Source organism: Rhinopithecus bieti, unplaced genomic scaffold, assembly GCF_001698545.2.
Source record: "Rhinopithecus bieti isolate Rb0 unplaced genomic scaffold, ASM169854v2 scaffold_19708, whole genome shotgun sequence".
Taxonomy (NCBI): Eukaryota; Metazoa; Chordata; class Mammalia; order Primates; family Cercopithecidae; genus Rhinopithecus; species Rhinopithecus bieti.
This window is the reverse complement of record NW_016810765.1, coordinates 3,014,189-3,027,849: the sequence shown is the minus strand read 5'-3', so window position 1 is coordinate 3,027,849 and position 13,661 is coordinate 3,014,189. Positions and strand designations below refer to the sequence as shown.

Genomic DNA, 13,661 nt, shown 5'->3' with positions numbered 1-13,661 from the left:
GTTATACATGATATAAATGATGAATTGATGGGTGCTGACGAGTTGATGGGTGCAGCACACCAACATGGCACAAGTATACATATGTAACAAACCTGCACGTTATGCACATGTACCCTAGAACTTAAAAGTATAATAAAAATAGATAAATAAATAAATAAAATAACAAAAGTTTAAAAGAAAAAAAAAAAAAGAAAATAAGAATGCAAAAACATTGGGATTTGTGTGAAATCAGCTGTCCTCCCCAGAAAAGAAGAAAGATTTCTGTGTAGTCTTATGTCCCCATGATATTTTAATACATGAAATGCTAGCGTCAGAAAAAAATAAAAATAAATAAAAATAAAGTCTGTCCTATCATTTATATAAAAATTATGCAGTGAGATAAATGCTGTCTTTTGAGCCATGAAGTTATCTTCATTATATCAGCCCACATATTTCATTAATTTTAATTATCTATGCAATTGTTGGCACAAAATTAACAGGTTGAAGAGATTGGGGACAATGGACTTTGCCTGATTTGACAAAGATCTGCTTTGGAAAAATGTGCCTTATCACTTGATTTGAATTGGCACACTTTACAGAAGAAAGGAAGAAGACGTATTGAGGATCCAGATTATTGTACTTGGCAAAAGCTGAGTTCCCTGGAGGTTTCCAGAACACCAGTCAAGGGTTATGCAGAGGAGCAATACATCGCCTTTGTAACTCTTCACTGAAATTCCGGGAGCATCCTACCGCAGGCAGGCAAAAGCTGAGCAGAAGGTGTTCATAGCCAGTCTATTAAGTCATTCTCGTTCACTTCCTTGTATAAGTTTGGAGGGGAGGATATATCCAGGTTTACTAACTGGAAGTATTTTGTATAGTAAAAACCAGAAAAATACAGCCCCAACTAGTTGAAAAAATAAAAGGTTCTTTTGACTGATGTTCCTGACAAATCTAAAGGCATGACCAACCTTAGCCCTGGTTGGAGCAAGAGGTTAAAAACCAGGTGAGCAGGACCCAATTTGTTTTTCGCTCACTTTTCAAGATGGCTGCTAAAAGCTCCTGAGGCTCCATGATTCCTCTTCCACACTCTGCACAAAAGCAGAGTTCTCTGTTCCAGAGTTCCCAGCAAAAGTCCTCAAGTTAATTGGCCTAGTTGAGATGGTTGGCTAAACTGATTACCGTAAATGAGGGGAGGGAAGCTCCAAGTGATTTGGGCCTGGATCAGAGCCCAGCCCCAAGCCAGGTCACATGTCAGGAAACTAGGATGCTCTGGTGTAAATCACCAAGCCTCCCCTTAGCAGCGGAGGTGGGCACAATCCCAGGCAGCCCTTTCCATTGCCACAAACCCAGCCATAACAGGGAGAAATAAGAAGGGAGGTTGGAAAGTGTGTGCAGGATGAAGCATGCCCATGCATCCTGGCTTTTATCTCCTCAGGGGAAGGAGAATTCCCAAATCTGCTGCCTTCATCTGTAACCCAAGTTTGGGAATGATTTACAGAGGGGAGTCTATGGGAGAAAGAATGGTAAGGAGTGACGAAAGAAGCTCCGAGGCCCTCTAGCTTTTGGCTGATAAGTATGTTTTTTTCAGAGAAATGATTTGACTTAGGAACAGCCTCAAATAGCATCTTCATTTATAGGAGCAAGCTGACTAATTTTCTTGAGAATCCATTTAGGGTTTCTGTTACCAAGGTAGGCTTGAAAGTGTAGCTTCAGGTGAGAACACTTACTCACAGATGCTGAAAGTGAGAAATATTACATTTTTATCTCCACATAATTACTATGTGTATCTCCACAATTCTCTATTAATAGTATAGTGAAGCATAGGGAGAAAGCATGCACTCAGGAACAGGAAATGTATGATCTTACAACATTTTCCATGTGTTTATAAAGGGTGTGTGTGTACGTGTGTGTGTATAGAGTAGTAACTCTAGAAAACGTCTAGAAATATAGATACGCTTTTGACAAAGAAGTAACTGTTTTGATTGCTTAGAATAGAGTTAATTGTGAGGCCCCAAATAAATACAGCTTAAGAAATACAAAATGAAGCCATATCTAGTCCTTAGTTCAGATCTCAAGTATTTAGTCATTAATGAATGATTTTTGGTGGGAATTTGTGACAGTGTGCCAGATTCACAACATGATTCTCTAGGCTTTCAATTATTTTCTCTTTCAACCGTAGGAGCTATTTTAGCTGATTTTTATTATTATTACTCCCTTCTGCTTGTCAACCTGAGAGTTTGCATAATGAAAACAGCCAATGTGTGTCATGAATCATTTGCATATAAATCCTGACAAATCCAACACAGGGCTACAAAAATTGGTGTGTACAAAAGATGGGTTGGACTTATAAAATAAACACAGTTCACAAATTAAGTAATCATGTAATTCACTCCTTGTTTTTTCTGATTTTTTTTTCCCCAGAACCGAATGGAGGAAAGCAAGGCTCTCTTTAGAACAATTATCACATATCCCTGGTTCCAGAACTCCTCGGTTATTCTGTTCTTAAACAAGAAAGATCTTCTAGAGGAGAAAATCATGTATTCCCATCTAGTTGACTACTTCCCAGAATATGATGGTAAGTCAGCATTCATACAACAGCTCAGTAGCTGTAAATAGGTTTTGTCTCCAAACCCCAGTGTGGGAGTTAATGCACTACAGTGCACCATTGCTGCCCTTGCCCTTTGCAGCCTGCATGTTGGGACTGATACACTAGGAATTATTGTTTGCCCGGTCTTTTAGTGACACAAAACATTTCATTCCTTAACAATGCTAAAAGTCATAGAAAAACTCATGGCCTGGCGCAGTGGCAAGTGCCTGTAATCTCAACACTTTGGGAGGCCGAGGTAGGTGGATCACGAGGTCAAGAGATCGAGACCATCCTGGTCAACGTGGTGAAACCCTGTCTCTACTAAAAATACAAAAATTAGCTGGGCGTGGTGGCACATGCCTGTAGTACCAGCTGCTCAGGAGGCTGAGGCAGGAGAATTGCTTGAACCCAAGAGGCGGAGGGTGCAGTGAGTCAAGATCGCACCACGGCACTCCAGCCTGGCGACAGAGTGAGACTCTATCAAAAAAAAAAAAAGAGAGAGGAGGGGGGTGAGAGAGAGAGAGAGGGAGGGAGGGAGAGAGAGAGAAACTCATCTGCTTTGAAATAGCAGATCAGAAAAAGGAACAATCCAGTAGTTTTGACCAATTATGTATTAACCCTTATAGTCCCCTCTGTCTCTCCTTTTCATTCAGTTCCAGTCCACCTCTGCCTCTCCTCTCTCCAGAGAGAGAACACAATTTTGAAGTCAAGAGCCCACCACCGAAATCAGTCTACCCAGGTTCAGATCCCAGTTCTGACACTTACTATTTGTAGAACTACCATCAAGTCACTTGATTTTTCTGGGCCTTAGGACAAACTCATAGGATGTTTTGTACATTGTAGTGTATAACATATGTGTATATTTAGCATGATGCCTGACACATAGGGCACTTACTGAATACTCAGGAAATACTTCCTTTTGAAACATCATAGCCCAATGAAGTCCCACCACCATTAGTAATAGTAACCCAGTTTTAAACTCTTTGTGCAGCACTTAGAATCTATAGCATCCACTTCACTATTCCTATGGCTTTGCATTATTTGCTTTGTTCTTAGAAAAGAATCTTACCCTCCCCAACTAGACTGTGAAATCCTAGACAACTAGACACCCAACCCATTCTGAGAAACACTTGAACACTTGGTGATTGGTAACAAAATGCATCCACATGTAGCCACTCTGTAAAACAAGTGAGAGTCATGACTGCTGCCCTATAAGAGCTGATGTGGCCAGGTGTGGTGATTCATACCTGTAATCCCAGCATTTTGGGAGACTGAGGTGAGAGGATCGCTTGAGCACAGAAATTCAAGCCCAGCCTGAGCCATGTAATGAGACCTCTCTCTACAAAAAATGAGGCAGGAGGTGAGAGGCAAGAGGTCAAGGCTGCAATAAGCCGTGATCCTGCCACTGTACTCTGCCTGGGTGATGGGAGACCCTGTCTCAAAAGAAAAGTTTATTTGGCAAGATAATCACATCTCTCCTTGGTGGCCCACCACCTGGTTTTATGAATAAAGTTTTATTGAGACATAGCCACACCCATTCATTATACACTGTCTCTGGCTGCTTTCACACCATAACAGTAGAATTGGGTAATTGTGACAGAGATAAAATAGTCTCCAAAGCCTAAAATATTCTGTGGCCCTTTATAGAGAAGGTTTGCCAAGCCGTGGCCTAGACAGTTAAGAGCACAAGCTCTGAAAAGTTCTACTTTGCCACTCATCGGCTGTGTTGCCTCAGACAAATTTATTTAGCTACTCAATTTATCCCTGGGCAAAAAAGAATTGAATGGAGTCATATGTAGATCACATAGCAGAAACCCAAAAGTATCTACCACAGAGGTGATATAACAAGAGAAGAGACTAGTTTTAAAATTACATTGTCAACATATGATGTCCAGGATGGATATTGTTCCACAGTGTTTTTGTACTTCTAAAAGCTCCCTCAGAAAAGTAATTACTTTAAAAACCAATATTAAATTTAGCTTCATAGCTTTCTATGATGACACAAACACATCAGGGATGGAGGTTTAGTCACCTTTTCATCCCACATAGATGTGGTACAGTCCTGGCTTGTGAAAGGGAAATGTTACATGTTTAATGAATTTAAGTTCCCTTCTCACATACATGGAAGATCCTGAAGGTTGGTGAATTGAAAATATAAACATTTGGGGATTGTTACCAGATGTTAGAAATGGTACCCTTTTTTGTTAGCAGTGTGTTTATATCCTCTCTTCAAGTACATTTTCCTTTGTGCTTTGCTGTTCTTTTAAAAACACTTTCTCAGTTTAAACAAGGTTTTCTCTTTCACTCCTTTTAATTTGCACTAGCCTGGAAATATCATCACTGTCTGAGACTGCACTTCTCAGTGTTGTTCAGAAAACTATGGAAGGAAGTGACTGTGAGGTGCTTTCCCACCTCAACAGGCTTCAAACACGTCTACCTGAATACAGTAGGCATGAAGCATCTGGCTTAGATCTAAACACACTTGCCTGCCACACACACACAGACACACACACACACACACACACATACACGAGATTCTTCTTAATTTTTCTTGGAACTTGGTAAGAATCAGCGTGTGAGAAATTGCCACACCATAAACAACAACCCCATCTTGTGGGCTGGCACGTTCTCATGATGTGCTTGCATAAGGGAGGATGCAGATAGAGCATGGTGCCCACGAAGCTGAACCCTTCTGAGGGGTTCATTCAAACTTCTCGGATGCAGCAGACCTAGCCACACTTCACAGTTGCTGATTTTTCCGCAGTAAAAGACTTAGTCTATGATCAGTGTTTGCAGTGCTGTTTTTTGATCTCTGCACCATCTTCCTAATCTCTTCACATAACTCCTTTCTCCAGTAATTTCCCCAGATTCCCCACTACTACAAGCATTTTCCTTCCAACATGTGTCCATTGTGAATATTCTGAAATCTGAAGATTTTTTTTTCTGTTTTACTGTTACCATACCCCAGTATACATATAATGCACAGAGGAAACTTGGGCACAGAAAAAGAAAAAAGGCATTGATTTTGTTACTTAACAAAGCCAGTGCCGCTGTCATTACATGGAACTCCAAGCCCTTGTAAGATGAGCAAAGACTGAAAAAATTGAGGCCCACTCTGCAGTGATGTTTTTGTAATAAACATGTTTATAGTATTATAAACTTCACACTTCCACATTTCTGTACTTGCAAGGTCTTAATCATAATGAATGCCATTTCTGTATTTCTCTTCAAGAAAGGAAATTACCGTTTCCACATGGACTTGAATTGCAAGATTGTTCATAGAGACTGTGGAATTCTGCTCCTGCTGTGATGGCTGTAATGATTTCTTTGTAGTGTATGTTTATTTTTTTTTTTTTTTTTTGAGACGGAGTCTCGCTCTGTCGCCCAGGCTGGAGAGCAGTGCCCGGATCTCAGCTCACTGCAAGCTCCGCCTCCCGGGTTCACGCCATTCTCCTGCCTCAGCCTCCCGAGTAGCTGGGATTACAGGCGCCCGCCATCTCGCCCGGCTAGTTTTTTTGTATTTTTTAGTAGAGACGGGGTGTCACCGGGTTACCCAGGATGGTCTCGATCTCCTGACCTGGTGATCCGCCCGTCTCGGCCTCCCAAAGTGCTGGGATTACAGGCTTGAGCCACCGCGCCCGGCCTGTATGTTCATTTCAAATAACAATTTATGCTTAAAAACATAACACCTTTCAAGTGCACTTCAGTGAACTTGGATCTAGTTCTTATATTCTGTAGGGTAAATAAAAAAGAAAAAACAAAAAAAGGTATAGTCCCTTCTTTCCCAAATAGAGTAAGTACAAAATCATACAGAAGTTCATTCATAAGCCAGAAATACAATGTTCTTTTTATGAAATCAGAGACTTCTCCAGCTCTGGGAATCTGTCAGTTTCTGGTTTTGAATATTTTTTATAACTTCTCTTGAGTTAATAAGTTCATAGTACATTGAAAAATATATTTGCTTGTATATGTATTTTACATATTATTTTAATTGTACTTTTATCTATTAAATATGACGCCAGCCATCTTAGTCATTTAAAAAAATTGAATTCTGGGCACCTACGTCAAAATTAAACATTACTTTTAAAATTGTACAAATGAGGATAGTCTATATGTTTTATAATTCTTTCCTCCCATCTTCTGGCATTATCAGATATAAGTTTATTGGAGTAAACTCCAATGTATAAAAAGGTTGGTTTGAGAATAATTCAAGTCAGCCATCTGAAGCTCAGGGTGCATTTTGTTAGAAATGGTGGTCAAGCCCTCAATAGAGTTCTCCAAGATCTCTTTATCTCTACTAGTAGGTAACAAGAATATTGATAGGAAAAGACCTGCTGGGTACGGTGGCTCACACCTGTAATCCCAGCACTTTGGGAGGCCGAGGTGGGCGGATCCCTTGAGGCCAGGAGTTCAAGACCAGCCTGGTCAACATGGCAAAACCCTGTCTCTTCTAAAAATGCAAAAATTAGCTGGGCGTGGTGGTGCACACCTGTAGTCCCAGCTACTCACGAGGCTGAGGCAGGAGATTCACTTGAACCCAGGAGGTGGAGGTTGCAGTGAGCCAAGATCATGCCACTGCACTCCAGCCTGGGTGACACAGTGAGACTCTGTCTCAAGAAAAAAAAAAAGTTTCTTATGGCTTGGTATAGAACTAACTTGAAAAAATGGGAGGAAATGTATATATAAAGCGACACAAAGACAAATATATGATAGGTATCCAATACTTCAAAGGTGATGGTGTTTTGATGTTATTAATTTACACTGTTTTAAATCAATGTATCTATCAGTACCTATTAAATACACTTTTAAAATAGCTTTGAGATTATTTATATACCATGTAATTCACTTAAAGTGTACAATTCAGTGGGTTTTGATATATTACATTATTAATTTTTTATTATAAAATATATATAAAATTTACCATTTTAACTGCAAAATTCGCTGGCATTAATTACACTCACAATACTGTGCAGCCATCACCAGTATTTTCAAAATATTTTCATCACCCCAATTAAGCAACAACACCCCATTTCCTTCCTCCCCCAACCCTTGGAAACCTCTAATCTACTTTCTGTCTTTATGAATTTACCGATTCTAAGTACCTCATATGTGTGCAAGCATACAATATTTCTTATTTTATGTTGGGTTTATTATAATGTTCTCATAGTTCATGCATATTACAGCATCTATCAGAGCTTTACTCTTTTTTATGGCTAAATAATATTCTGTTTCTGATATTCTAATATTCTGTTTGGTTCTGTTTGTTTTGTTTCTCCATTTATCTGTTGATGGACACTTGGATTGTTTTCGCCTTTTGGCTATTGTTAACAATGCTGCTATTAACATTGATATACATTGCTTCTCGCCCTTTTGGCTAAGATCAAGTGTCTGTCAGAGCCCCTGCTCTCAGTTCCTTTGGATATATACATTGGAGTAGACTAGCAGGATCGGTCATGTGGTTATTCTATGTTTAGCTTTTTGAGGAACCACCAAACTGTTTTCACAACAGCTGCACCTTTATACTTTCCCACCAACAGTGCACAGGATTACAAATCTCTCCACATTTTCCCCAACCCTTGTTATTTCACACTTTTTTATAGCCATTCTAGATGTGGAGAGGTATCTCATTGTGGTTTTGATTTGCATTTTTCTAAGTGATTACCAGTGTTGAGCATCTTTTCCTGTGCTTATTGACCATTTGTATATCTTCTTTAGAGAAATGTCTGTTCAAGTCTTTTGCCTTTTTTTTAATTGGGTTTTTTTGGTGTGTGTTACTGAATTGTAGGAGCTCTTTGTATATTCTGGATACTAAACCCTTGTCAGATGACATGATTTGCAAATATTTTCTACCATTCTATAGATTGACTTTTCACTTTCTTAATAATGGCATTGGCCAGGTGTGGTGGCTCATGCTTATAATCCCAGCACTTTGGGAGGCTGAGGTGGGAGGATTGCTTGAGGCCAGAAGTTCAAGACCAGCCTAGACAACGTAGTGAGACCCCCATCTTTACAAAAAATTTAAAAATTTGCCACGCTTGGTGGCACCTGTAGTTCCAGCTATTCAGGAGGCTGAGGCAAGGGGATCACTTGAGCCCAGAAGGTTGAGGCTGCAGTGAACCATGATCATGCCACTATACTGTAGTCTGGGTAGCAGAGCAAGACCCTGTCTCAAAAAAAAAAAAAAAAAAAAAGTCCTTGGATACATAAGGTTTTAATTTTGATGAAGTCCAATTTATTTTTTCTTTTCTGAAAATATGACCTGTGCTGTGGTGTCATATCTAAGAATCCATTGCAAAATTACGTTTTTAGTTTATCTTGCTAGATATATCACAATTCTTTTTCAAAGCATCTAGGACAATTCTTGGTACATAAGAGACTCCTTCTTAAATCAATGTAAGAAAATATAGGCCGGGTGCAGTGGCTCACACCTATAATCCCAGCACTTTGGGAGGCCAAGGCAGGTGTATCACCTGAGATTAGGAGCTTGAGAACAGCCTGGCCAACATGGCAAAACCTTGTCTCTACGAAAAATACAAAAATTTAGCCAGGCATGATGGCAGGCACCTATAATCCCAGCTGCTCAGCAGACTGAGGCAAGAGAATCGCTTGAACCTGGGAGGCAGAGGTTGCAGTGAGCTGAGATCTTACCACTGCACTCTTGCCTGGGCAACATGGTGAGACTCTATCTCAAAAAAAGATAAATCAATTGTTTTATCATCACAAATGAACTGAATGCTACACAAATGTAGTGTGCTGAGAAATACCAGAAATCTATGGAAGTGAGACTACAGAGGCCCACTGTAGATAGACCTGACCTTACAAACAGGTGTTCTATTCTAAGAGAGATGTCAGTCTGGAAGATGTAAAATGATCCATAATGTTGGGTTGTTTGGAGGACAGATTGACAGGAGAGCCCAAGGAGGCTGTGTCTTTGTGCACACTTATTATATAGCTGAAACAAGCATAATTAACTCAGTTGAACAGAAGAGTAAGCTATCACTCCCCTGATGAAGAGCCTACAGTGGCTCCCAATCACTCAGGGAATCAGAGTGAAGGCCAAGCTAAGAAGTAGACTTAACCTTGGCCTTCAAGTCATCTGTCTGCTTTCACCTATACACAGTTTGTGAATGGGTGGGTACGTGGGTGGTTGGATGGATGGTCAGACATAGTAGTGTTAGGGAAAATGATTATAACAGATCAAATCTGCAGTGCAGATGTAGGCTTCATGAGCAATGACACAGTATTTATTGAACGAATGATGATTGAATACATTAGCAGATTAGGTAACAAAGTGTCCCTCTTGTCTCTTGGCCAAAAGGACCCCAGAGAGATGCCCAGGCAGCCCGAGAATTCATTCTGAAGATGTTCGTGGACCTGAACCCAGACAGTGACAAAATTATCTACTCCCACTTCACATGCGCGACAGACACCGAGAACATCCGCTTTGTCTTTGCTGCCGTCAAGGACACCATCCTCCAGTTGAACCTGAAGGAGTACAATCTGGTCTAATTGTGCCTCCTAGACACCCGCCCTGCCCTTCCCTGGTGGGCTATTGAAGATACACAAGAGGGACTGTATTTCTGTGGAAAACAATTTGCATAATACTAATTTATTGCCGTCCTGGACTCTGTGTGAGCGTGTCCACAGAGTTTGTAGTAAATATTATGATTTTATTTAAACTATTCAGAGGAAAAACAGAGGATGCTGAAGTACAGTCCCAGCACATTTCCTCTCTATCTTTTTTTTAGGCAAAACCTTGTGACTCAATGTATTTTAAATTCTCAGTCATGCACTCACAAAGATAAGACTTGTTTCTTTTCTCTCTTTCTCTCTTTTTCTTTTCTATGGAGCAAAACAAAGCTGATTTCCCTTTTTTTCCCCCCCTAATTCATACTTCCCTCCTGATTTTTTTGCCAGGTTACAATGACCTTTATCCTAGTTCCATTCTTGGTCAAGTTTTTCTCTCAAATGATAACGGTCAGGACACATCGTTCGATTTAAGCCATCATCAGCTTAATTTAAGTTTGTAGTTTTTGCTGAAGGATTATATGTATTAATACTATGGTTTTAAATGTGTTGCTCTGTATACACACAGTTTCTTTTTTAATAGAATGTACTGTCTTGTCTCACTTTGGACTGGGACAACGGATGCCCATGTATCAGTAAGTGTCATTTCTTTTAGATGTTTACCTTCAGCCATAGCTTGATTGCTCAGAGAAATGTGCAGAAGGCAGGATCAAAGACACACAGGAGTCCTTTCTTTTGAAATGCCACGTGCCATTGTCTTTCCTCCCTTCTTTGCTTCTTTTTCTTTTTTTCACCCTCTCTTTCAATTGCAGATGCCAAAAAAGATGCCAACAGACACTACATTACCCTAATGGCTGCTACCCAGAACCTTTTTATAGGTTGTTCTTAATTTTGTTGTTGTTGTTGTTTAAGCTTTTCCTTTCTTTCTTTTCCTTAGTGTTTGGGGGCCACAGTTTTAAAATGACTTTTATTATGGGTATGTGTTGCCAAAGCTGGCTTTTTTTCAAATACAATGAATAAGAACTTAAAAAATAAAAGCTGGTATCTTAAAATGTAAGAGAGTAAGACTGTGAAGCCTAAAATGACTGGCTGAGAATGAACCAGAAATGCCAATTGCCAAACAGTTGGTAACTGTAAATTTGATTCTCATGGTCCATTCTTTTATTTGTCCTTAAGATGACATTGTTAGTGTTCACGTCCCACGTTCCATGTCCAAACCGACAATGTAAAAAGTATCCTGTGTGGTTTAACAGGAAATCTGTTTATGTCTCTTTATTTGAAAGCAGTTTTACTCTCAATGGTTCTTTAAGTTCAATTAAGTCCGCCAGGAACATTGGTTGATAGTATTATTCTGGCACCTTTAATTTCCAAAATCTGCAGTTCCTGCTAGTTTACCACCTTCAAGATCTTCTTGAACTGGTAACTGATTAGGTTGAACTTACAGAAGATTTGTGGACTTAACTCAAAAGTAACCTCTCAGTGTTCTATAGAACATGTATTTGTGTAACTGAACCTACTAGGAGAAATGTTTGGAATTCTATATGTGCAATTTTTCAACAAATGCAAAAAAATACAGCACATGTATTGATGAGCTTCTGTCAAGCAGCTTGAGTTGAAATTTAAGAAAATAAATCACGATTGTTTAAAGCTGCTGGGACGTTAGAATTAGGTCATGATACTGGTCTCATTTTAACTATAGTGGTATTTGGCACTAGTCTAAACTTCCATATAAATCACTCTTTTGGAATAACAAAGGGGGAGGGAGAAAACTAACGGCCTGTTAGATGAGTACCAAAGCCACCAAACAGTAATGACATCTTCTCATTCTTGATTCTCCCAGCCTCAAACAACACAGGTTACTTTTTTTTCCCTTGCTCAGAAAGCACCTGTAATGTAACAAGCAGACTGCCTGTAGGTATAGTGCAATTACAAATGCTCTAATCATTGTACATACATCTCTCTTGATATTGCAGCATCCATACTGGCTTTGTAATCATTAATTTTTTGGCAGATTGAATGTGCTGTATTGATATGTATCTATGTAATTGTATTGTATGTCTATAGCTAATTCACATTTTGAATAATGTTATTTTATTTACTTTTTTAAGAGAGGAGAATGTAAATTTGTCAGTTTATTTCTGACTAGGGATATTTTCTTTCCATTTAGAAAAAAAAAAAAAAAAAAAAAAACTTACTGTCGTACAGAGCGGTACTAGCGTCGTGCTGTATAAAATCATTTGCACATTCCTGAGTAGAGGTATACTGATTATAAGACCCAAAGGTAATTTCATAGCAAAATACATAAAATCAGTCAGAGCTTTTATACAAACATGGAAACCAACTTTGTAGAACTTTTGCCATTTGATCTAGGATTGGAATATGAGCTTTTATACAATTCATATTCTTATTTGGCAAATGCACAGTTTAGTATTACCTCTCTGATGGCCTTTACTAGAAAGGCAGTTTTAGAAGCTATTGTGATCCACTAAGGAAATGTTTTAACAGCTAGAGACCACTGCTTGCCTGAAAGGGCGTTCTTAAATTTGGTGCAGCAAAAAAAAAAAAAAAAAAAAAGTAAAAACAACAACATTTGAAGGCCTACAGTGTGTATAGAGAAAACCTCATCACAAGATCATAAGTGTTACAGTTTTAGGGAATCAAGATATTCTATTTAATAGAGCTATAGTAGATGTAGTCAATTAAACCTGATCTCAAAGCTTGAAGAAGCTGAGCAAAACAGGGAAAGATTGTTATATTTGTCTTTATGAAATTGGGATGGAATTTGCTATGCAGAATTGAGGTTTGTGGCTTCACTGTTCCTGTAGGGTGCATGACAAGATCCCTTCTCTTGAGAAAGGAAAAAATTGATCACCCTAGCAGCAGTGATGCATAGAAACCTAATTTTAGCCACACTAGTCAATCGAAGCTAAAGGATTTTCTTTTTTGTTTCTTTGGGGTTTTATTGAAGGGGCTAAGGGCGGGACGGGATTCTTTTCAGTTTTGTATAAAACAAAGTTTACTCATGCTTTATATTATATTGTGATTGCAAGCGTTATAAGCGTGTGCCACTGGCCTCCTATTGTTGATGCTTAGGTAATGGAGGCCTGTGGTGAGTTTTATGGTGACTTGGGCATGTCTTATTCAAAAACATAAAACACAGAAACCTTTCTTCAGCATACCAAGGCAAGCAGCCATTTCATGACTCACTTAACACATTGCAGTGTACCAGTTTACAGATGATTTTTCCCTTTTTGCGTGACATGGCAGTTCCAACCCCCAGAGAATTCCTTATTTGTAAATTGGAAGTTTCTACTATGCCTTACAGAGCTTAAATTCAGAAGTTTGTGCCTCATATCTGAAACAAAGGGAAATAACACATGTATTCAAAAGTAAATAAATCTCCTAGAAGTTTTTGTTTTTAATATTTCCATACAAAGAGCTCTGTTGAATGTCATGAATAGACTGGAAAAAAAAAATCTTAGGAACCTGCATATGTTGTTTACTAGCAGATGACAACTACAAAAGGAATTTGAAGAACATGTGAAACTTGTATTTTTTTTTTTTTTTT

The 13,661-nt window shown here is 39.0% G+C and overlaps 1 protein-coding gene across 4 annotated transcripts in view; it reads left to right on the top strand.

The window, feature by feature from the left end:
• Positions 1-12,667, top strand: part of LOC108542641 (guanine nucleotide-binding protein G(q) subunit alpha) — a 328,639-nt gene extending 315,972 nt beyond the window's left edge. For all 4 annotated transcript variants that reach the window (XM_017892715.1, XM_017892718.1, XM_017892716.1 and 1 more), the window contains 2 exons: positions 2,401-2,554; positions 9,885-12,667. In XM_017892715.1, coding sequence (XP_017748204.1) covers positions 2,401-2,554; positions 9,885-10,075 — 345 coding nt within the window. In that variant the 3' untranslated portion in view covers positions 10,076-12,667. The remainder of the gene's footprint in view (positions 1-2,400; positions 2,555-9,884) is intronic.
• The last annotated feature ends 994 nt before the right edge of the window (positions 12,668-13,661 follow it).